The sequence below is a fragment of the Lagopus muta genome, chromosome 7 (assembly GCF_023343835.1).
Source record: "Lagopus muta isolate bLagMut1 chromosome 7, bLagMut1 primary, whole genome shotgun sequence".
Taxonomy (NCBI): domain Eukaryota; kingdom Metazoa; phylum Chordata; class Aves; order Galliformes; family Phasianidae; genus Lagopus; species Lagopus muta.
Window position 1 is genome coordinate 41487760 of NC_064439.1, and position 22428 is coordinate 41510187.

Consider the following 22428-nt stretch of genomic DNA (forward strand, 5'->3'; position numbering starts at 1 on the left):
TGGTTCTGAGTTCATCCTCGTGGCTGTGCTATCATCTGGAAAAATTCGAAGCCCTAAGAAGTAGAAATTGAACAGGTAGGTTAGAACAATATAGATGCCTAGCAACTCTTCATATTTCAGCCTCATCCTTAAACTCCGAAAGAGAAAAACGTCACAGACAAAAAGGAAATGAATTATGACTTGATTCAATGGAATGTAAATAGTAATTTGAAAACAAAGAGTGATGGGGTTTGTTGTGTCGTCACACAACATTCCTCCTGGATTTGAAATTTGCCAGCCACAGTTCCACCCCTTTTGAAGTCCAGCCTCCCTTCCTGGCTGTTTAGCCCAAGCAGCTGTAGGAGCTCCAAGTACTTTTTTCATCTGCTGCCAGGATGGGAGTGATATGGCTGCCCAACCCATCTCGGATTCTATGTTTTGCTTTTCATGTTACCTTCATTCTGTTTCAGCTAGCAACTGCAGAAAGAGAACTGAAGTTCGTGGTTGCAGTGAGTAGATTTGTTTTCTATTTAATTGTGGGATATGCAGGGAATTTGGTATGTCTGTCAAGTCAAACAAGGTGTGCAGTTCTTTAGCGTCTCTTTAGACTTAAAAATACAACCTTTTTTTTTTTTCTTACTAAATTTAAAGGCTTCTTAAGATAAGAATGCCTGTAGCTGCAAGAATTTTCACCTCTTAATTCCTAGTTATTTTTTCAGTGTAAACAAACCACGTCGCTTTGTGGTAGAGGCATAGTGCACAGGGGCACAGAGATCTTAAGTCTAGTTTATCTGTTCCATAGTCAGACTTTGTGATCGTGGCCTACCTTCTTTGTGCTTGGAAGCTGAAGCTTTTGATGGTATAAGGTGCTCTGAAATTGCAAAATAGAAGTCACCATAAAAATGGAAGCAGTTGCTCAGAACAACTGAATCAGGAACTGAATCAGGACAGTGTGCTAAGAAAAGGGCATTTTCTGTAGAGATCTGAGATGGGTGTTGCATTTACTGTAGTTATTTTGAAACCAGACTGTAATTGTATTGTCCTGGTTCACTGCTCTTTTTAAAGTAACTGGACAGTACTTCAGCATCAGTTTCCTCCATAGCTAAAGTAAATGAGAGATTAATTCAATAAAGTATTTTGGATGGTGAAGGTTCCATCACAACCCTTTTCATTCCAATTGGGGCTTTCTTTTGTAATGAGAAGGGTATACTGATATAGAATAGTTAGTTTAAAGTGATATTTTCAACATAAAGTTTTGAGGATTTGAATTTACATATATAAATAGGAATTTTACTTTTAAGATGTTCTTCCACCCTTCTGTATTGGCTAGATTATGCAGATGTGCCACTTGGGGAGAGGCCAGAGTGCACCAGAAAAACCAGTTTCTATTCCTGCTGAGCCCTATTGCTCTATCAGACCCTAAAGAAGGCAGGGACTCGACGCTAACTAATTCCATAACGTTCTGTATATAGTAATATCCTTAAATGTTTCAGTGGTGAAAGGGGTAACTAGCTAGATGCAGGGGTCAATTCAGGCTGTCAGCATGCTTTGGAGAATTAACTCTCTGAAGAGAATGAGGCATTTACTGAATTGCAGTTACTGTGTGCTAACAAGCAATGCTACTGGAAAAAAATAGTTACAGGAAAGGCTTACCATTATGGAGATAAGATCCTTCCTATCCTAAATCAGCTTCTTTATCACACTTGGGCAGCTATCTTCTCCACCTACCCAAAAGAGAAGAAAAAAAAAAAAAAAAAAGATAGCACTGTATTTGATATGTACTCCATTTATGAATTATCAGAATTAATGTTAAAATTTGTATATTTAATTTTAAATATACATTTAAATGTCTTTCTTTTATCTTTGACACTTTTTCTTAGATCGACCAATCTAGCTGAAAAGTTACAATAGATTCAGTCTTAGTATATACCTCCTTTCTCAAGGCATGGTTTCTGATTGCTCAATTCTGATTGCTCAAAAAAGAATTTTGTCTTCTAAATTCACAGATTGAATTCACATGTGATCAGAATTACTAGCAGAAACAGAAAGGGAAACTAATAGAAATTGGCCCCAGAACATTTCATTGACATAATGGGATAAAATGCCAGGCTACAGTCGATGTAAGTCTACACCTTTCTGAGTTAATTCAGTGGCCGTTTTCCAGCTGTATTGTCTGTAAGTTGCTATGTAGTCACCTGAGAGTATTATTGCACTGTGAAAAAGTGTCATTAATGACTTTTAAGAACTTTCTTAGCAGAATTGCACAATATAAAACACATCTGCTAAGGAGGGTGGAACCAAACAAATTCCCTTTTGCTCACTTCCAGATTTGTGCTGAATTGCTCTCTTCTTGCATCTTCCACCTTTGTGCTGATTTTGTGTGTTTTAATTATTAGCCACAAGTACTTTGTGGTGAAAAGCTGTAACACCAGCCAATTTGTCAAAATGCTGTTTCAGGTTTCCTCCTCACTTGTAGATATCAACCCTTACCATAATTCTTAGGCACCAACTTGGATGTAAGAGAAGGAAATAGCAACTATCTAGGACCATCAGGCATCCAGGTAGAAATGCAATACTGATCTATTGTCTCTCTGTAAAGAAGTTCTGATCTGTAACTTCTGCTTCCAGACAGGCACTCATTTCAGCTATCATTTACACAAAGAGGTGTGGTTTTGGAAGTAGTGTGATTTCATCACGCCTTTCCTCAGAACAGGATGTGCTGACTAAGGATGTTATCTATCTAATCAACACAAGCCATTTGAAATCTTGACTGAACATGCTCAGTATTTCTGCATCTATGATGGACTGGCAGCATGACTGGTTCCACAGATCTGTTCTTTTCCTTCTTATTGCTAGCTGCAATATAAGAAATCTTGTTTGAAGTTGAGTCTGTCAATAAAAATGTCCATGTGAGGTTCACTATTGAGCCACATTGTGCACTGCAATTAATGACGTTTTTGAATGAAGATGTTTTATACACATATACGTGCCATATTCTCAGCTTTCCCCTCATCTACCCTTGTTTTTCTTCAACACGATCTTTCATCTGACAACAATAGGAGCAAGTGCTGGCCAAAGTCTGAGTCATGTGGCCATTTTGATCTGATGTGTTCACCCTCAGTATGCTGTAATAAAGAATGGGAGAACCCAAACATGAAATCAGCTTCAAGCTGCACTGGTGCTGAAGGAGACGAAATTCTGCATCTGATGCTTTTGAGAACTGAGGTCATGTAAAGTGACATATTGAGATGCTGAAGTGAACACACACAGGAGGTGTGCTTTCCACTTTTCATGTGTATTTTCCTTGTCTTCTTCTCCTTCTTGTTTGTCTTTTCTCCTTATATGATGCCTCCTTCTTCCTTTTCTCTAATCCTGCCCTGTTGCAAGTCCTCTGGCAGGTCAGGAAGACAATCTGTAACCCAAGAGTAACTTTATTCTGCAGTGCACCAATATTTTTAATGTTACTGGAATGACCAGTTCCAAATGCAGAGTGTTGAAAAATACATATTGCTGATAAGGCAGGCTTTGTAGGGATATGTTTTTCTTAACAGCATCAAGTAGCCTAACAAAGAAGACAAAATGCCCCCAAAAAAAAGTGTCCTGACACATAGCTGAACATTACTGAATGAGTTGGCCTTCTGTGTTGAGTAGCTGATGAGGTCATTATTTCATTTTCAATCATAACAGAAGCAAGGTCATTTTCAGAAGCAGCAAGGAAAAAAAAAAGTTTGAACACAAACAAAAATCAGCTATCTGATAAGTTTAGTCTTTCAGTTCCTAAAAGCAGGATTCTAGTCTTAGCAGTAGTTTTTGTTTCTTTCTTTTTACTTCCACATTAGTGTTAATATCATATTTATGTGTCACCATACAATGCTGGTGCAAAAATTCAAATAAGGAAATGAACTTTTTTCTCTTTTGAGTAAACTTAAAGAAACTGTGCTGCTTTTTGAAGAGAACAATTCCCACTCTTTCCATTTCTCAATGTTAAAAAGAGAGAAAAAAAATCTTTTCCTTTAGATTGCCAGCTCCCACATATATTCTTATACTCACAAAATCACATAATCACAGTCGTGGGGGTTGGAAGGGACCTTAAGAGATCATGGAGTCCAACCCCCTGCTGAAGCAGGTACTGGCACGCTACTGGCTCATGGCCAACCTGTTGCCCACCAGGACACACAGGTCTTTCTCCTTATATCATATATTTGGATCCTTGTTTTTGCCTTCTCACCTCTGATCAGGTAAAATGCTACCTTGTTCTGGCTTATTGAATGTTTTTCGGGGTTGACTGTTGTGAAACTGAAATATACACAGCAGGTTGTGTTGCATATTAAGTGTAAAGCATCACAAACTAGTATTTCAAATCTAACACATTTTTAGACTAATGAAAAAGGCTCACTTCTGGGCCAGGTTTTGATTTGTTACTATATATTGCCTAAAAATAGCAATCTAATCATGTCAGTTTGAATAACTGTCAATTACTCATTAAAATGATTTTCTGTTGAGTTGGGTAATTTAACAAGAAAGTACACAGCTACATTTTAATTGGGAATTTAACCTTCATTCTTTACAGAGACATCAGGTTGTTCAGAAAAGCTAATTAATGCTACATGGCAATGTAGTATATCAGCATGTCAAAACACTAGAAATAAGCGCTAACACAAAAGTCCCCTCACTCATTTCTTACGTCTCCAACTGAATTGAGCACCAGACATTGTACCTCTTTGCCTGTTCTGCTGTTTTCTACAAGTTCAGTGAGAAATGATTGCAGAAAATGATCAGAGATTCCAGACTAGTAAAAAAAAAAAGCATGTACAGAATTAAAAATTGCATACAGAGATAAAAATAAAATATTTAATAATATTTTATGAACTATTTTGCTATACTTGAACTCAGAATTATCTTCTTTTTTTTTAACTCAGCAATTCATTATGAATCAAATATTTTATTGATGCTAGTAAAAAAAATGACTTCTTGATTTAATGAGCAGTATTTATTTCAGGTTGACCACATTTTCAGTGAAGTTCAACTAGCAAATGTGGCACTGGCAAACAAACTCATGTCACTGATGTATGAGAAGAATGATGTGGCTTAGTTAGGCAATGGGGAGTACTAATTATAATCAAGTTATATATCACTATATCAGTGTGTTATTATGAAATAAATGACACTTTAAGAACAAATATACCACACTTTCACATTGACTTTTTTTTTCTTCTTCAAAATCAGGAATTAATTTGGTTATTTGAACATTGATACAAGTGAAGGTAACTGTTTCAAGTTTGGACCAGCATCCCTGGACTATTGCCTGGAACCCTATGGATTTGTATTCCAGTGTTTCTTTCCAGATGAAATTTTTGTGGAGTTCATTTTTTAAGTCTGTACATGGCATATTTAGGGAGAGTATGACAGACATTTTCAGAGCTATTTAATCGGGAATTGGTACTTTCCTTGTATGGTGGAAGAAAGATACTAGAAGGCTCACTTAAAGTTTCTTGATGTACAAATCATGTGACTGCAAATATCAAACCAACATTCACCATGCTGGAATGTCCAGCCAACCAAACTCTTTGGTGTCACTGAAGTTAACAGGAAAATTTAAAGATGCTTTCTTAAATATTCTAGTAAATACGTGTAAAAATAGCAATAAATATTAAGTAAGCTAAAAGTGTAATAGATAAACTTTTACTTTTTTACATTATGGTATGAGCACGAAATTAAACATAAGAGTGCCTTGAAGGTACCACTACAAAAAAAGGAGTCTATAAAATTTCAAGTGCAGTGCTAAAGTAGTTAAATCCTCATATAAGCACACCAGGAACTGTTTTTAAATTTGGAGTGGTCAAGTGTCCAAAATTTAACCAAGCTTCTTGTATAGATGCCTAGCTATGAATGTAATCTGGGCATTGGCATTTTGGCTCATTAGATTTCTGAGTTCTAAATGAAAGAATAATCAGGATCATGCCCCCTGAACTCCTATATAGAGTATCTATTTTTCTGTGTAAAGAACGTACTCTAATCCTATTTGACTAGGTTGCTGCTTACTTTCTAATATTCATATTTGAAAAATGGCACTGGAAGTAAAACTGTGTGATTGTTCCTCTAGCCAGGGAAGAATGGAATGCTAGCAGTAATTGATTTGCTTTGTTAACATGAATTTTATTAGGTTTTCCGGCATGGTGACCGATCACCTGTTGTAAACTTTCCAACTGATTTACACAAAGAAAGTGAATGGCCCCAAGGATTTGGACAACTTACCAAGGTATGTTAATTTCAATAGTAGCACTTATATATGCTACAAAAATAGAAAGTGGCCAGATTTTGATGTGTACTCTGCAAACATCAGCAAATCCCAAATACTGACAGTTGCTATTAGCAATCCTCAATAATTCATAAATGTTTGTGGAATATTATTCATCCAGCTTCTGTTAAACTGAAGTCTTATTCATCATAGCTACATAAATACCTTCTTACAAACAACCACTTCCTGAGAGTTTGTCTACCTTCAAACAAATGACAAGCTTAAAGATTATCCATGATCAACCATCACTGAAGTTCTGATGACCACTAAACACTGGGATCTATATTAGGATTAGTTAATTATACGTGCACACCAGGTCAAGTGATGAATCCGTATTTTGTAATTTTACTAGCATGCACCTACCCACAAAGAAAGGCAAGTCTTGTGGGAGAAAGCTGCGTCTGGGGACAGTGTGTCTTTTAATGAGACTGCCTTCAGCCCAGAGCTTCAGTAGGATATGCTGAACCTACTTAACATCAAGCCTTAGCTCTTTAGCTGTATTTGACATATGCAAATCTGGAGCAAAGAGAGGCCAATGCATTCTGTAGCAATACGTCATCATGATGCAGAAGCATGAATCAGAGACAATTCAGTATTTATTATTTGAAGGGAGGCTTGAAAGATCGATAAAATTCAGGCAGTCAGAGAACATGTTATGATCTCCCTGCAAGGAGCTTATAATATAATAAAAAATTTAACAAAAAGTTGCTGCTTTGGCATAGATTTTAGGGGGAGCTCTTTTTTCTATTCTATTATCTTTTTATCAACCACAATAAGAATGTACTTCTCTGACAGCTAAAAGTTAAAGTTCTGCTCAGAGCATTTGAAATGAATAATAGAAAAGAGAGTGTGCAGTGGAGGACAACTGCAATTGTACCAAACCAAAGGGAAAACAGTTATTTAAGACACGTAATGTAAACCACAAATTAATCATGTTGATCAAATATCATAGCAGTGACAATAATGAATACAAGTTTATCGATCTTCCTTTTTCAGATGTCATTAACAGACATATTCTTTAGTGTTGATTATTAATATCTCCAGGAGCATTTACAGAGCTACAGCACTGTGGAAACAGTACTTTGTACAGAATCAGGTTCATTGCCTGTTCTGCAATAATGCTGGAGTCTTAAAATCTCAGATTGGTTTTTTTCATAAATATTTATAAGTATTTGAGTTAAAAATTCTTTATCACCCACAAAATGCAGTATGTTGTACAAGTCGTTAACAGTAATGTACAAAGAAATTGCTGAAGATAAAAAAGAAAATAGAAAAGAAACATATTTAACATTCTCCAGTCATATTAATCTAATTGCCATCTGTATGCTTGCCTCACAGACTGGAATGCAGCAGCTCTTTGAACTTGGACAGTACACGAGGAAAAGATATTCAAACTTTTTGAACAGCACATACAACCGGAAAGAGGTATAAAGCAGAACTTGTCTGTAGGACAATTATCTGAAATAGCAGAATGTTGGACTCTGTACAAAAAGGACATCATCATATTTCTTTCATTAATGCAAAATCCAGGTAACAGAAGAACCTTGAAAGTCACACTTTATGTCAAGGTAAAAACATGGAGTCGAGACTTTAACTTTAGGCTTCTACATTCAGTTTGGGTCTTCCACTGACCAGTTTTCCAGGCTTGAACAGCTCCACACCATCTAATAAATTGGATATTTATCCATAGTGACCTAATATTTTTCTACTCTGTTTAAAGATGAGTATATATCTAGTAATGCGATGAGCCATGTTCACGTGCGTCATCCTGTGAACAAGAAGTCTCCCAGTTGTTAGAATGTGCTTGTCACATAGCACAGACTCATTGAGGGGAAACAGCACTACTGTTTTGGTCAGTGTCTGAGAGATGCAATGATGAGAAAGTATAAAAGACTATACCTTTGCCATGCCTCCAAGAGAAGTTTTATTACCCACTATGATTAAAAGTACCTTCATCCTTGAGGTACAGCAGATGCATCAGTGTAACCCTAAACATCAGAAAATGGAAAGCTTCATACTTTTAGAACATATGCTCTTGTTCTTTTTAGTTCAGATGGAAGGTTAGATTCCAAAGTTAAAGATGCACTGGCAATTTCGTTTATGCAAATGTAGTAGAGCCTTAGAAAGTTGTGTTATGGTTTCACTGCTCTGATTCTATGCAAAAGCAGAAGTGAAAACATGAAGCCAGGATTGTTGTTTCCTCTTTTTTTTTTCTTTTGTTGTTGTTTGTTTGTTTTTATTGTTGCCATTTATTTACTAACTCTTTGCCATTTCATTCTCAGTTCTATATCCAAAGCACAGATTATGACCGTACCATTATGAGTGCCCAGTCATACCTTTCTGGCCTCTTTCCACCAACAAGCAGTCAAATTTGGAACCCTGAGCTCCTCTGGCAACCAATTCCTGTTCATGTTGTAACAAAATCAACAGATCGGGTGAGTATTGTCTGGATGCTTCCTATAATGCCTTAGGATTTATCCAAGGGTTTTTTATTATTATTATTATTATTTTTTTTTTTTTTTTTTTTAAAGAAGACTATAGCAAACATTTTATATTCTCTTTGAGTTCAATCTGATAGAAAACATCAACCATAGCTACTGGCTGACACACATAACTTAAAGTGTAATAGCTGCATGAAAATAAAATCCTCACTCTTGACACATTGCAGAATACCTGATGTGTCAACCACACACATTTTCTTCAAGCTCCAACATTTCTCCTGAAAAGGACATATTTGGACAGTATTACAAGGAAGCTGTCCAAAAACAGCATAGAAAGGAAGTGCTTTTCTGAATATCATTCAGCTAGATGACATTCCCTTCCTTAGCAAGTTGATTCTTAGTATATTAAGGAATGGGATTTACATCAGCCACTGTAATGACCTCTCAATTATTACTTTCCTGTTCTAGTAGCACTTAGGCACTCTAATTACAGACAGGGGTCCTTTTATGCTGTACAAACACTTAATGAAACTAACATTTCCCTTACCGTTTGTAATAAGAGCAGTCCCATCTGAATGATTGGTCTTCTCGAAGTTTTGCTGTAAACAGGTCTTCCTGCTGACTCGGGTTTAGATTTTAGTATCACTGGCACCTGTGATAAGGAAAAAAAAGTTGTTGTGCTCAAAAGCAGCTACAAGGAGAAGGGGTTTCCACAGAATTAAGCAGCTACAAGGAGAAGGGGTTTCCACAGAATTGATTGGGCACAATGCAGTTCAGCTTGAAATTTGCCTGTGTTTCTAAACAAAAAAGAATATTGTCACTGTTATTTAAATGAGGAATACTAGGGGCAGTTCTCACACCATAGGACATGTAAAAGCATCAGAATGGCCAGAGCCTTATGTATATAAAATCTCACAGTCCTTACTAGAGGACTGTGAGACTGTGGTCTAGAGGTACCACAGTGCAGTGCCATGACCTGTTTGGAGAATGCAAGCTCATCTGTAGGACGGCCTGGTACCCCCTCACTTCTGAAGCTGCTTCAGAAATGGGTATTGATGTTTCACAGTGTGTGATGAAACCTCACTGAATCAATTCAAAATTCTTGCTAACTATGCAAACCACCTGAAAAAAAAAACACTGTTGTCTTGCCAAGCCAGACAGACGTTTGACAGTGTTTTCAAGCCCCAAGCAACACAAAATGGGAAATTGAGGCCAAGTACAATCCTGAAGAAAAAAAGCAACAACCTAATCACAGTTCATTTTTCAGCCACTGAGATCTCCCAAGACCTGACAGGCAGCAGCACTGAGCACTGTTTAATGAGGCCAAAAGGAGTGGCTTAATTAATAAGACCTAGAGGAGCATAATTAAGCCATACAGAAAGAGAAAGATTTGTTATTGTGTAATTAAACAACATTCTCCAGCTTCATTTTGCAGAGAAAATGCCCCCATGGAAGTGTGTCCAACTGAAAGTGTACTACTGTCAGTTGGTGGCTGCTGCAATGCCTCATATTTATAAAACAAAAAGAGAAGCCCTTTATTTACAGTCTGCTGTTGTTCATTGAATGGCAGAGCAGATCTTCTTCCTCTTTCAGTCCTACACAGGCAATAGATATTCAAATTTAGTGCTTTTACTAAGAGCCCCTGTACAGAGAATTTTTCCACTGTATGTTAAATAAGTTCCATTACACAGTTTGTATTGTTGCAGGATAATATTACTGCAGGGTCAAAAATGCTTCTGATGTGGCATAAATTGGTGAATTTATTTTTTCTCACTGTAATTTTTTGCTGACATACCTCGTTAGGTATCATCTGGATTAGATGCTTCTGCAACTGGCGTAAAGCATATATTTGCCAGCACACAGTTCAGTACATATATATGTATGTATATGTGGTTCAGATCAAATACGTACTATTAGGTGACCTCATAATTCATAGACTAGGGTTTATTAAATGTGAAACCATGCCCCCAAACAAGAACAGAGCTATTAGACTCGTGTTTTTTTGATATTTCAGGAGCACAATTTATTTGTCACTCATATTTCAAGTTCTGTCCATTAAGTAGTTACTTAAAATGCTTACCATAATGCAGTACTTATCTCCAAAAAGCTGAAAGCAGCATGTGTATACTAAGAGGTAATTCAGTAGGTGGGGTCAAGCAGCATCTCCCAGGGATTCAGAAATTAAGAGGGAAAGGCTAGCTTTTTAAAATTCCTGATTATGGAACTCTGATCCATTTCAGAAAACAATCCCCTGACACATGTGTAACTGCTTCCTGTCAAAATTGGTTAAATTGATGGAAATCCAGCAATCATGGTCACAAGTCCATTTCCTTTGTTAAAGAATTCATGAACAAGGCACCCAAACAAACTGTTACTGAGTCGCTGTAGCAGGGCCATGAACTTATATCACAAATATTACATAGAAATCTCAGCAACAGATAAACTAGAGATGCGTTCATTAGTTCTAAAACTATTTTAAGTTTTGCTTCTCTTGTTTCAGAAGCTGCTTTTTCCTCTGCGTGGCTGTCCGCGTTTTGATGAACTTCAGAATGAAACCCAAACATCCAGTGAATTTCAAAGTAGAATACAACCATACATGGTGAGACTAAATGAAGAGGAAATGGAAAAGGACTTTAAAACAGAAAATTTAGATTAGACATTAGGAAGACAATCTTTGCTATGAGGATGATGAGGCACTGGAACAGGCTGCCCAGAGAAGCTGTAGTTACACTATCCCTGGAAGAGTTCAAGACCGAGTTGGATGGGGCTTTGGGCAACCGGGTCTAGTGAGAGGTGTCTGCCCATGGGGAGTGGAACTAGGAGGTCTTTAAGGTCCCTTTCAGACCAAATCATTCTATGATAGCAGAGCACTAAAGCAAGCCCAATCAGGCAAACACTCTAAATTTATTTCAGAGTTGCATTTTAGGTCCATCACAAGACCTACAATGACTTACGTTTTTAACCAAACACAAAACTTCACAGTCAGTGTTCCTGAATTTCCCATTGCAGTGCTGCAGAAGAATGTGGATGTACAGATAACATATCTGTCTCATGCAACTGTGTGGACAGAAAATGCTCTGGACTGTGGTCACTGGTGTCACTGCTGTGCTGGTGCACTTCGTAATGGCACTACTGCACAAATGAAGCAGGAGTCTTTTGTTTCCCTTACCCTGACATTCTCTCTAAGTCGCTGCAGGCTTCCTGCTTATGCTTGTTGGGCTAAACCCAACATTTTCTATTTTTATTTGCTTACATCTAAATTTCTGCTAGCTCAGCCACTTTAGGCAGACTCATTCACCTGCCAGAGAGGTGAATTAAAACTAAATTGCAGTCCTCTCTCAACTACCAGCATGAAACAGGCAATTTAGAAATAAGGAATATTATCCACTCCCTTTATTCTTCTGTGGTATCACAAACCGTAAGAATCCTCTTGGGAACTGCTGTGGACCTATTACTTAGACCCTCAGCCTCCTTTCAATAGGTGAAGGAAAGTCTAGTTTCCTCCTCAGCTTCTTTTTACCTCGTCCCGAGTATTTGCCTCTGTTTTTTGTTTTGTTGTTGTTTTTTTAGTTTTCCATTTTCCCCTCGCCCTTTATTTCTCATCTTCCTTTGTCTTAAGTGCCACCTTCTTCTTTACTTCTGAAGGGTGGATGAGATGCAGGTAGCCTCCTGGAGCTGTCAGGAGAAGAGAAGAAGGTAGCAGCAAGAATACCAGACATCCATAGTAAAGCTGAGCAAAAACCGGTGTCTGAAATAGAAATCAGCATCCCAAAATTGTTAAAAAATGAAAACTTCAACCAGAATATTCCTTTATAGGGATTTCATGTGTGTAACATTACATTAAACATTTGCATGTTGTCAGGTTGGAAGCTAGTGAATCTGTATGCATGCATGTTCTGTATGTACTGAGTATTTGTGGTGTTTTTTCCCCCCCCAGGATTTTTTACAAACAATGGCAGTTAACACAGGACTTGAACTAAATAATCTTAAAATACTGGACAATTTCCAGCTCTGGAATACATATGATACACTGTACTGTGAGGTAATAACAATGCAATGTGTTATAGGAAGAAAATAGCTCCAATATATGTTTCAGTTAAACAATATAAATGTGGTTCCTTAGAAAAGAATTACCCTCTATCCTGAATTTGCTTATTTTTTTAACTTTGAATCTAAATCGTCATTTAGTGCAATGGTGATAGATACTCCAAGAACATAGCTTACAGCTTTCAAAACTCTTGTCTTCTTTTGATGTTTTACCATAAGGAACTGATACCAGAATCTACTCCCTTTATTCCTTTTCTTTTTTCTTTTTTTCCCTTTCAAATATGTTGCTGTATATTTTCTTTGAGCATGCTGGCTGGGTCATATTGATTTTTAACAAGAAAATGATTATTTTTTTTAACCTATTAAAAGGCAAATATCAAAATGCATGCATATTGAAAATAAAAGGTAAAAATTTGTTCTGTAAGATAGAAAACTGATCGCTGCAGTGAACAGAGTCAGACTGGTCCCCAGCATGGGACAGTTCTGTATTTTAAGACACAATCACTGTTAAGTGACAGTAGAGTGACACTTGTCTGTAAGTGACCAGTGATGTGTTAGAACCACTGTATGGAAAAGGTGGGACAATTTGGAGCTAGATTATACCCTGAAGGGCCACTATTAGGGGACAGGAAGAGGGTAAGACATGTGCCTGCAATTTGTCACACTAACAGAATGAAAAAGTGGTACTGTTACAGTAATAATACATGGTGCCTCACAAGAGATTACCTCAGCACAGATGATTGCCCACTTCCTGTTCATCCACTTCAGGTTGATCCCTATTTCCACAGAGGGTATTTCATGGAACGCTGGTGAGAAAAACCATAATGGACAAAGATATGCAGGACAGCCTCAGAGAGTCCAAATGTAGTAGTGTGAGGCTGGGCAGTAGAAAGATGGGAATGTAATAAAAAAACATTGCTTTCCTTTCTCACTAGAGTATTCACAATTACTCTCTACCTGTATGGGCCACCAAAGATACAGTGGGCAAGATGGAAAAACTGGCAGAATTGGCCTTATTATCACTATTTGGAGTTTATAAAACAGAAGAGAAATCACGACTACAAGGAGGTAAATAAAAAATGCTTCACTCCCAGAAGGAATGAGAGAATGCCTGTAACAACATAGAACATCCTGTCACCTTATTTATGAAAAATTATTAATCACAACATTGGTTTGTAACTGTGGACATTGGATGCCACGTTAAATGTGATAACATATGCTGAATATGGGGATTTGCATGGGTTAGGCATTAAAAAAAAAGGTTTACATAAACATCAATGTCTTTGTTATCCTATAGATTTTTTAGGAAATTAAAATTTTGAGGAAAAAGAAACAAGGAAAACAATTTAAGACATCATTGGTATCTTTACTTCTCTGATATTTGTTTAGATTAAGTGTAAGTTCCTTTTCCCCAATATTTATTTTAGATGTTTCTTGATCTTTTTTTTTTTCCCTTGATGCACTGTTTTTATATTGTGCCAGAACCTTAGCAGCACCCTGATAGCTCTCTCAGAACCTGATGTAAAGTTGCTTCAAAACAGTCTGATCAGAGTGGAAGATGAGAGATTCAAGTTATATTTCTACTGCAAGAACTAACACTTCTGCTTTGCTCCAGATTTGGGTGCACAAGCTACGCACATTCTGACTATACAGCAGCATAAGACACAGGCATTCAGTGTATGATTCACAGGTATCCATGAGCAGGAAAACTGGACAAGTGAGCTTGAGTATCCAAAGTCTGGACTGTCTGGGGCTATGCTTTGCAATGCACCTACTCGACAGTCTAGACCTAGTTAAAGATTAGCAACCTCATTATCTAGGCATACACATCACTGGGTCAAGCCATGAAAAATTACATGCTGAGATGTGAAGTTCGCTAGCTGGCAGCTGACCATAACATGAGGTCAGAACTTCTTTTTTGTGTTCTTTTTTGTGCTTTTCCCTTAGGATGGTATAACTTGTGCTGAAAGGAATTTCAGCTACCCTTGTTCTATTGGCTTTGGTGCGTCTCTGGTTTGGACAAGAAGTACAAAAGGTCTTCGATAAAATCAAGAATTGATACTGAGTGACTTGTGAAAGTAAATAGTCAAAAATATTTCTTCAGCATCTAGAGAGGAAGTGGCTAGTGCAGCTGTCATTATTGCAGCACTCCAAAGAGATAAAAAACAATGGAGATCTCAGCAGAACAAAGCTGGAAGTGTCATTGGCCATAAATCTAAAGATCATTCTAGCTGATTTCTGTAAATCCAGTCACTTCAGTTGGCCTGGATGATGAATGATACATTTAACCTTCCTTTGCTCTGTTTTCTCACTAGTTGTGAACTTGGGATGAGCTAAAAAATGAGTATGAGATCTGAGTAGATGTGTTCTGTTTGACACTCAAAACCCTTTACTTTTTTTGGTTGTATGCAAATGTTATATCTTCATTTTCCTCTTCCTTTCCCCTCCATCTTTTTAAGGTGTCCTTGTGAATATTATTTTAAATAGTATTAAACAAGCTACCAATTCCTCAAAAGAAAGAAAAATGGAGGTCTACTCTGCAGTAAGTATCCTCACTTTTTATAAAAATTTCTGCAATTTCACTAGTAAAAAGCTCTGAAAGAAAATAATCAGTCTCCATGTAAGTTAAATGAGTAAATATAGTTCAGTTCAGTTATACAATCCAATTCAGCTAATAAGCTCAACCCAGGGCAGTATCAGAATATAGCAGGACAAGGCTCACACCTGTTTCAATCAAACTGTACGTGGTAAAGATATCTGTGTATTATATCCTTTCATCCTGTGATTTTTTGTACAGTTTAAGTAAGTTGCATCTTGCCTTAAGTGCTCCTTATGCAGAGATGTGGATACACAGCAGAACTCCAGCTTTCCTTCCAAACGCTTCCTCTTCTTAGAAAAGGATAGTACATTGAATATTCTTTCTTCTTACTTTTTTAAAATTCCACTTCATGTTGTTTTAGAGGACAAAGAGGGCCGTTTGGGTCAGATCAAGGTCCACTCAGCTCATACATTATCCTGTCTCTGTCAGTGGGCAGCAGCAGGGAAGAATGTGAGAATAATACCAGCATGGGGTGATGCTTTCCCTGATGCAACCTCTCAACAAACTGTGGTTTATGGACTTCCTGAGTCAGAGTCTTTGTCTGTGCTTTTAATAACTCTCAACAGACATTTTTTCATCAATTTATCTAATTGCTTTTAAAATTAATTTAGCTTTTGGCATCTGCAACACCCTGTGGCAATGACTTCTAAACTGGTGTGTTAAAAAAAAAGTACTTCCATATTTATTTATTTTTCAAAACTTTATACTGATTTAACTCCCTCCTAGCATTCCTATTGTGGCTAAAAGAGAACAGATATTCTTTATTCACTTTCTCTTATTTCTCTTATTTCACTTATGAACGTACTATTTTCTGTCTCGTTTCTTCCATTTTTCCTTTCCCTAACTGCTTTAATCTTTCCTTTTTTAGGAGCTGCATAACACCACAACTTTTTCTGGCTGCCTTTTCTGTGTATTTTCTAGATCTACTATATTCTTTTTGAGAAGGAAGTACAATATGCATCCAGAATTTTCATTGCTGCTTTAAAGCCTTGGGACCATATATACCCTTATTTTTGAAACTGATTACTCTAGGAAGTTCAAGATCTTGCATAATAATTAAAATGCAGAAGTTAGACTATAATACAGAGAAGAGGGACTACAATACAGAGAAGAGGTAATGGGGAGAGGAAGAGACTGCAGGTGGATGATTGAGGTTCACTGATCGTCAAAAATAGAAGCCAAATTTCAGTAATGGTTTTGTTTGATTTTTTTCCCTAATAGCATGACACCACAATTGGGGCCATCCAGATTGCTCTCAATATTTTCAATGGAAAACTGCCACCATATGCTGCTTGCCAGTTTTTTGAACTCTACCAAGATAACAGTGGGCAAGTATCCTCTTACCTATGTAAGAATAAGGAGTATTTAGAAGTTGGTTCCCTTTTCCTGCACATCATTTTCTCTCAAATACTCTGAGGGGATACAAATTTGCTTTAAACTGGTATTTAACTGAGTAGCCAAACAGGCACAAAAGTTATATTAAAACAGGAAAAATCACATTTGTTGGATATGCATATATCTGTGTGCTTTGGGACACCAGAAGAAGAAAACAGTCCTTACCAACTGGAAGCAAGCGGTAAATCAAACTTAACTGTTCAAATGGTAGCAACATCTCCCAGGTATCTCACAAATCCCAAGTAAACCAGAGGGTTTAGAAGAGACAAAAGGCTTCAAAAGGACCTTCTGATCTGACTGGTGATCTGTGTGGTAACTGTCTTTGGCAAACTGTCTTTCATATGTCTCTTAGAAAACCTCCATTCTTCAAGAATGGGTTCTAGAGTGGGGTGCTAGAACCTGTTTGCAACATTCTGCCTGTTGGAAATCTTTTATTCAAGAACTTTTATTTAAGCTTTTAAAAAATCTTCTCAATTTCATTAATCAGGCGGTACAGCATTGAAATGCATTATCGGAATGACTCTTCAGTGGATCCTTACTTACTCACTCTGCCAGGATGCACCTCTTCTTGCCCACTTGAGAAGTTTGCTGAATTAGTTTCTCCTATAATTACCGAAAATTGGTCAAAAGAATGTGGGAATAAAGACAGAATGAAAGGTAGTGTAACAGCACTGAATTTTCTGAGTAAGACATGGAAGCAGAAATTGTATCAATGGCCACAAAATTTGTATCTTTCACGTGATAGGTTGATCTCCCTTTAACAGATGTGCACCAGCTTTACTATGGGTGAAGAAAGCAGATTAAATTAAATTTCTGTAAGGATGTAAAGGATAGACTTGTTCGACAGCAGGAATGCAGTGGTATTATTATGATTATGATTATGATTATTAGCACATTCGCATGGGGAGCTTCCATCACTGCAAGTATACAACAGAAGTCATATAGGTGCTATGCAAGGAGTCCTGTGTATGCTGGATTCATCAGAGCTTCTGTAGATGCAAAACATAAATGGCTTGCACATGCACAGTAAGATTTATGCATCTGAATCTCTGGCACATGTACTATAATACCTTAGCCTTCACTGTACACATGCAGCGCAGTTGATCTGTGCAGTCAGAGCAGCTGTTTTTCTTGAACTACCAGCAGCTGACAGCTGATAACCTTTGCCACATTCCTTTCTTCCTTCCTGAGTGTTATTTTCAGGAGGGCAAGGCACCAACTGCCACGTTCCATTAGTCATAGTATATTTCTCCCACCCTGAATATATTCAATGTTTTGCTGATCCCTGATGAAACTCTTGGTTTGCATTAACTACATACAAGATGTCTGTCACTCCTCCCCTGTGAAAACCTAGAAATAAGATCTGGCCATTCTCAGGAAACTGCATGTGCTTTCAGGACTAAGGTGTATGTTTTCAAACTTAAATGTAACACAGACTACAAACCTTGATACGAATATGAAAGTTCAACTATGAAAACATTTCCATAGTACATACTTTTCATTAGACTGTTATCTCTGTATGTAAGATAACATACACATGTCTGTCCTTAACACTCTTCTCCTTTGTTTTTTTTTCTTTACAGATATCTATATTGGATTTGATGTTGCCGTTGGCTTGTTGTTCATATTCAACCTTGTTCTACTCTATCTCCTTTATCACTATGGACGCTGCAGGCGCAGAAACAATTACCAAGACATTTAAAAAAGAGGTGAAGAGATAAAAGTGAGCAGCTAGACATCAGGCAATTCTTTAAATTGCTCTGGCTTGTATCCATCAGTTTGCTCTGGCCAAATACATCTCCAAAGCATATTCCACAAACTTGAAGAGCTGAGGTTTCACTCCTAAAAGACTGAGTATCTCCAGTGATAAACACTGTAGGAAATTATTATTATTAAGAATATAAATTGGTAGGAAGAAAGAATTACTTCAGTTCCTACCTCAAGGTTTTTCACTACTATTAAACATCATTAAGCCAGCCATCCATGAGGGTGAAGGAGTACTATTGCTTATGATTTTTTTTAATTTTTTTTTGCTTTTTTGGGAGTGGGAATTGCCCTCTGCTCCTCCCTTGTCCTGCTCAAGGAGTCTTTTTTCAAAAATCACAAATTATAATATCTTTCTTACTTCTTATAAACAACTGTTTTGATGATGCACAGGAAAATGTTTTCAGTGAGCAGAAGCTGCAATTACCGTGTGAAAAATATTGATACCAGCACTTGAACATACTGTTTATTTTTGTTACATTTATTCATGCAAATCCATGCATGGGTTTACAGCTTGGCCTCCAGCTAATAAAAGCCCACTGCCTGTTTTTAAAGGAGTTATGCTACTACAGCTCTCACAGAAATTTGTAGAAATCTGGGGGGGCTGTCACAAAAATCAAGCATTAACCAAGAAGCTTAGTGCAACAGGATCTTTGTCAGTGTCCACAGATTTGCTAATACAGATAAGTAAATACACTGAAATCTATTTGCTTTGGCAGTGTTCTCTTCCTACTTTGCTGAGCTCCCATTTATGGATGACGCTTTGCCCTACGCTTCTGATGGGTCTGTATCCTGTCCTGCTTCAGGACACTGATATAATCTTAGTTCTCTCAGCCATGCTTCCTCCAGCTATTGCTTTCCTCATTATTTTAATTTACAATAACTTCTTGTCCTGCTCAAAATCCCTTAAGTTAGTAATATATGCACTAGAAGAAAGAAGACAATTCTGCTTTACGTATATTGATCTCTTCTGTGAAATATATTGTATTTGTTTAGATTGTGAGCTCCCAGTGGTAGGGAATCTGTTACCGTAATTGCTCTCTAGTATCATAAACTACGATTATATGCACTGATGTTGTTGTATGAAATAGTGCTTATTGCCATATGTTTCAAGGGCTGAATCAAGATTTTCATCCTGCAGTCCTGCAGAGGATACTGTGCATTATATTACCATGAGGAAGCCGTTTGAAAAATCAAGACATTTATACAGACAAGTGTCAACAGCAAGTTCAGCCTGATAGAAACACTAAGCAATTGTGTGCTCAAGATGATGACTTCCACATAGGTGCAGAAGTCTAGAGATGGAGCTGCTTATATCACATACAGAATCACATCTATGATTTGCACTGTTTCTGGACTGACTTTAGCACACATCTGTGTGCTGCGATTTGGAACACAGAAGCTTGAGTCAACTACTACAAATCTACAGAATCCCTCAGTATTACATCAACAGACATATTTCAAATGGGATGTAATTAGATGTATGGATATTAAATGGCATAAGTCAAGCAAAATTACAAATACTTGTGGGAATACAGGGCTTTCCAAACATCACTATTTTTTCCTGCAGAGGTATTCACCCTTTGAAGAAATATTTCCCACTCAGTAAAAAGCTTTTGCTACTATCCCTGACATTTCCATTTCATCCATTTTAAGTGATGGATTTGATTCCTACATGGTAAAGATTTTTTGTTGTACAACAACTCAGGGTAAAATACTCAAACAAAAAAAAAAAAAAAAAAAAAAAGCTATCTGTAAATCAGATGTTTTGTATGTACAAGCTTCAGATTTTAACTAGTTGCTCTGATCCTCACTGCAAAAACTTAATTGTTTATGTTGTAATCAGAAGTGTTAGAGAAGCTCTACAGAACAAACCTGAACTGGTTTCTTAGCAGTGGACTCACAGTAGGGCAGAGCTCAGCACAAACTGCAAAACAGATCCTGACTCCTAAATATGTATTCTCAGTGACTACTAGATGCTGAGCTCTATTACCATGGCCACAGAGCTACTAACACTCACTTAAGGACAGATGTGGTATGGTTGTTTTTCTTTTTACCAGAAGCAGTCAGATCCTTGACAAATGAAGATGTATCACTGACTGATAAACTGCAGCAAGAATTGTTCGTAAGATATCACACAGTCAGTCAGTACACAGAGCAGAACGGAGCAGGTTTTTCTGGCATTGACTCAGAAAATGAAGCACATCCAGGTAGAAAGTAAAATGCAAAGTGCCTGAGACATCTTTTGTCATCGATGCTACTCAAGCATAAGCTCATAAGCTGTTTCAAAGGATTTTAAGCGATGAGGTAATTCTAGTCGCAGCAGACGCTGTCAGAACTTTATTGTAGGAACACCTGCTTTATTAACAAGTCATACCTGGAAATGCCTATCTACTTTTAGAAAGAATCCAGTGAATTCAAGTTACACAGAATGTGATGGATAGATTCAGATGTAACTTCAGAATTAATGAAGTTACAATAAGGATGTGATACATTTGCAGTTTATGTCTCAAATCTCATTTTTAGTAAAGAGCCTTTGCCTTGTTCGAAGCCAGGTGGAGTAAAAGATTGCAAAAAGCTCAGGGCTTTTTGTCCTTTTTCGATTTTTACAAATTGCACAGCAGAATCTCTTGACTCTGATTAGAAAATATCTTGTCTCCAAACAGTTTGTAGCACTGAAATAAAGTATGTTAAAGAAACAATGCATTTGTAATTCTATTTGAGTGAAAAGCAATGGAGCTTTCAGCATGCCTATAATTTGCAAACCAAAGTGAATGCTTAAAGAGTTGCTTCTTCTGTAAGAACAGACTTTTAAAGGTGATACTTTGGTATAAATAATGCTAACGTTGATGACATCAAGCTCTTTCATTTGCCCTCTAGCAGTGACATCATCTGCCTCTGCTATAATCACAGTAGCAACTGGCAGCTCTGCAGCAGGGTTTCCTGGAGCGCGTGGCAGACAGCAATGCTTACACAGCATCTTCCAACTCTGTCAGCAACAACCTTCTCCTACTGAATTGATTTTGTTCTGGAATTTGTTTATTCAGAGTCCTAAACATTGTACAAACTGGGACAGTACAGCATAGCTATTTGTCTTAAGTAATACCAGCTCACTCCAAGGCGTTTGTTTCATTTGTTCCTGTAACATAGGGACACTTGATCCTAAGGCTACTATTTCTTCTCATTAAGTGCATTTTCTTAAATATGGTAAGATACAGAAAACAGTAACAGATACATGGTACTAAATATATATATATCAGTTCAAAACATCAAATCCCAGATGATAAAGGTTTTATTTCTACATTCTTTTCCACAAACAAAAAAATGCTACAATTTTCACTCCTTGAAGAAGAAAGATTTACAGACATTGAATCTGAATAGAGTAAACGATAAAGGCAGAAGCTGGCTTATTCTCAGACCTATCATCTTGTCCTGTATAAAGCACTGATAAAGTGATGTCAGCAAAATTGCATAGGATTGCACTGTTGGCCTGAAATAGCTGAAAATATTTACACCTTAAAGCATTTCTTTTAAGGGAAGATAGAGATGAAAGGTGGACATTTACCTACAAAGGAATGGTTTTATTGACTTATATGACAGTGCTTCTTCATCAGAAGCTGCTAACTATTAATAGTAAAAAAAAAAAAAAACAGACCAAAACAAAACAAAAGCAACAAAAAAACCAAAATACTCACAAAGCATCACCACTACCAAAAAGCCATGAACTGTTACTGAAGTAACAGATCATAACAATTACACTGCAAGGTCTCTTCTATGACTAGGCAACTTCATTCCTAAAGTGATTTTAGCACTGGCAGAGTCTGCAAGACCACATCTGGGAGTTCAGATACAATAAGAAAGGCAGCTACGAAAACACATCTGAAGTCCAGTCATGCCAATTTGTG

The 22428-nt window shown here is 37.1% G+C and overlaps 1 protein-coding gene across 2 annotated transcripts; it reads left to right on the forward strand.

The window, feature by feature from the left end:
* On the forward strand, nucleotides 1-21239 carry LOC125696070 (prostatic acid phosphatase-like). Of its 2 annotated transcripts, none has more exons than XM_048951314.1 (11): nucleotides 1-75; nucleotides 6143-6238; nucleotides 7616-7702; nucleotides 8560-8712; nucleotides 11219-11317; nucleotides 12656-12760; nucleotides 13701-13833; nucleotides 15225-15307; nucleotides 16586-16692; nucleotides 17247-17416; nucleotides 18343-21239. In XM_048951314.1, the coding sequence occupies exons 3-11, from the start codon at nucleotides 7622-7624 to the stop codon at nucleotides 18459-18461; spliced, it is 1050 nt and encodes a 349-aa protein (XP_048807271.1). In that variant the 5' UTR covers nucleotides 1-75; nucleotides 6143-6238; nucleotides 7616-7621; the 3' UTR covers nucleotides 18462-21239. The 2 variants fall into 2 exon arrangements, with proteins under 2 accessions (XP_048807271.1, XP_048807270.1); XM_048951313.1 differs by lacking the exon at nucleotides 1-75 and adding an exon at nucleotides 327-488.
* Nucleotides 21240-22428: the final 1189 nt, after the last annotated feature.

What these genes read in the sequence shown, in the direction of transcription:
- LOC125696070 (XM_048951313.1), top strand. Translation starts at nt 375, where the DNA reads ATGGGAGTGATATGGCTGCCCAACCCATCTCGGATTCTATGTTTTGCT. An exon ending in GATTTGGACAACTTACCAAG is followed by an intron (nt 6,239 to 7,615) that starts GTATGTTAATTT and finishes CTTGCCTCACAG; the next exon opens with ACTGGAATGCAGCAGCTCTT. An exon ending in CTCTACCAAGATAACAGTGG is followed by an intron (nt 16,693 to 17,246) that starts GCAAGTATCCTC and finishes TTCATTAATCAG; the next exon opens with GCGGTACAGCATTGAAATGC.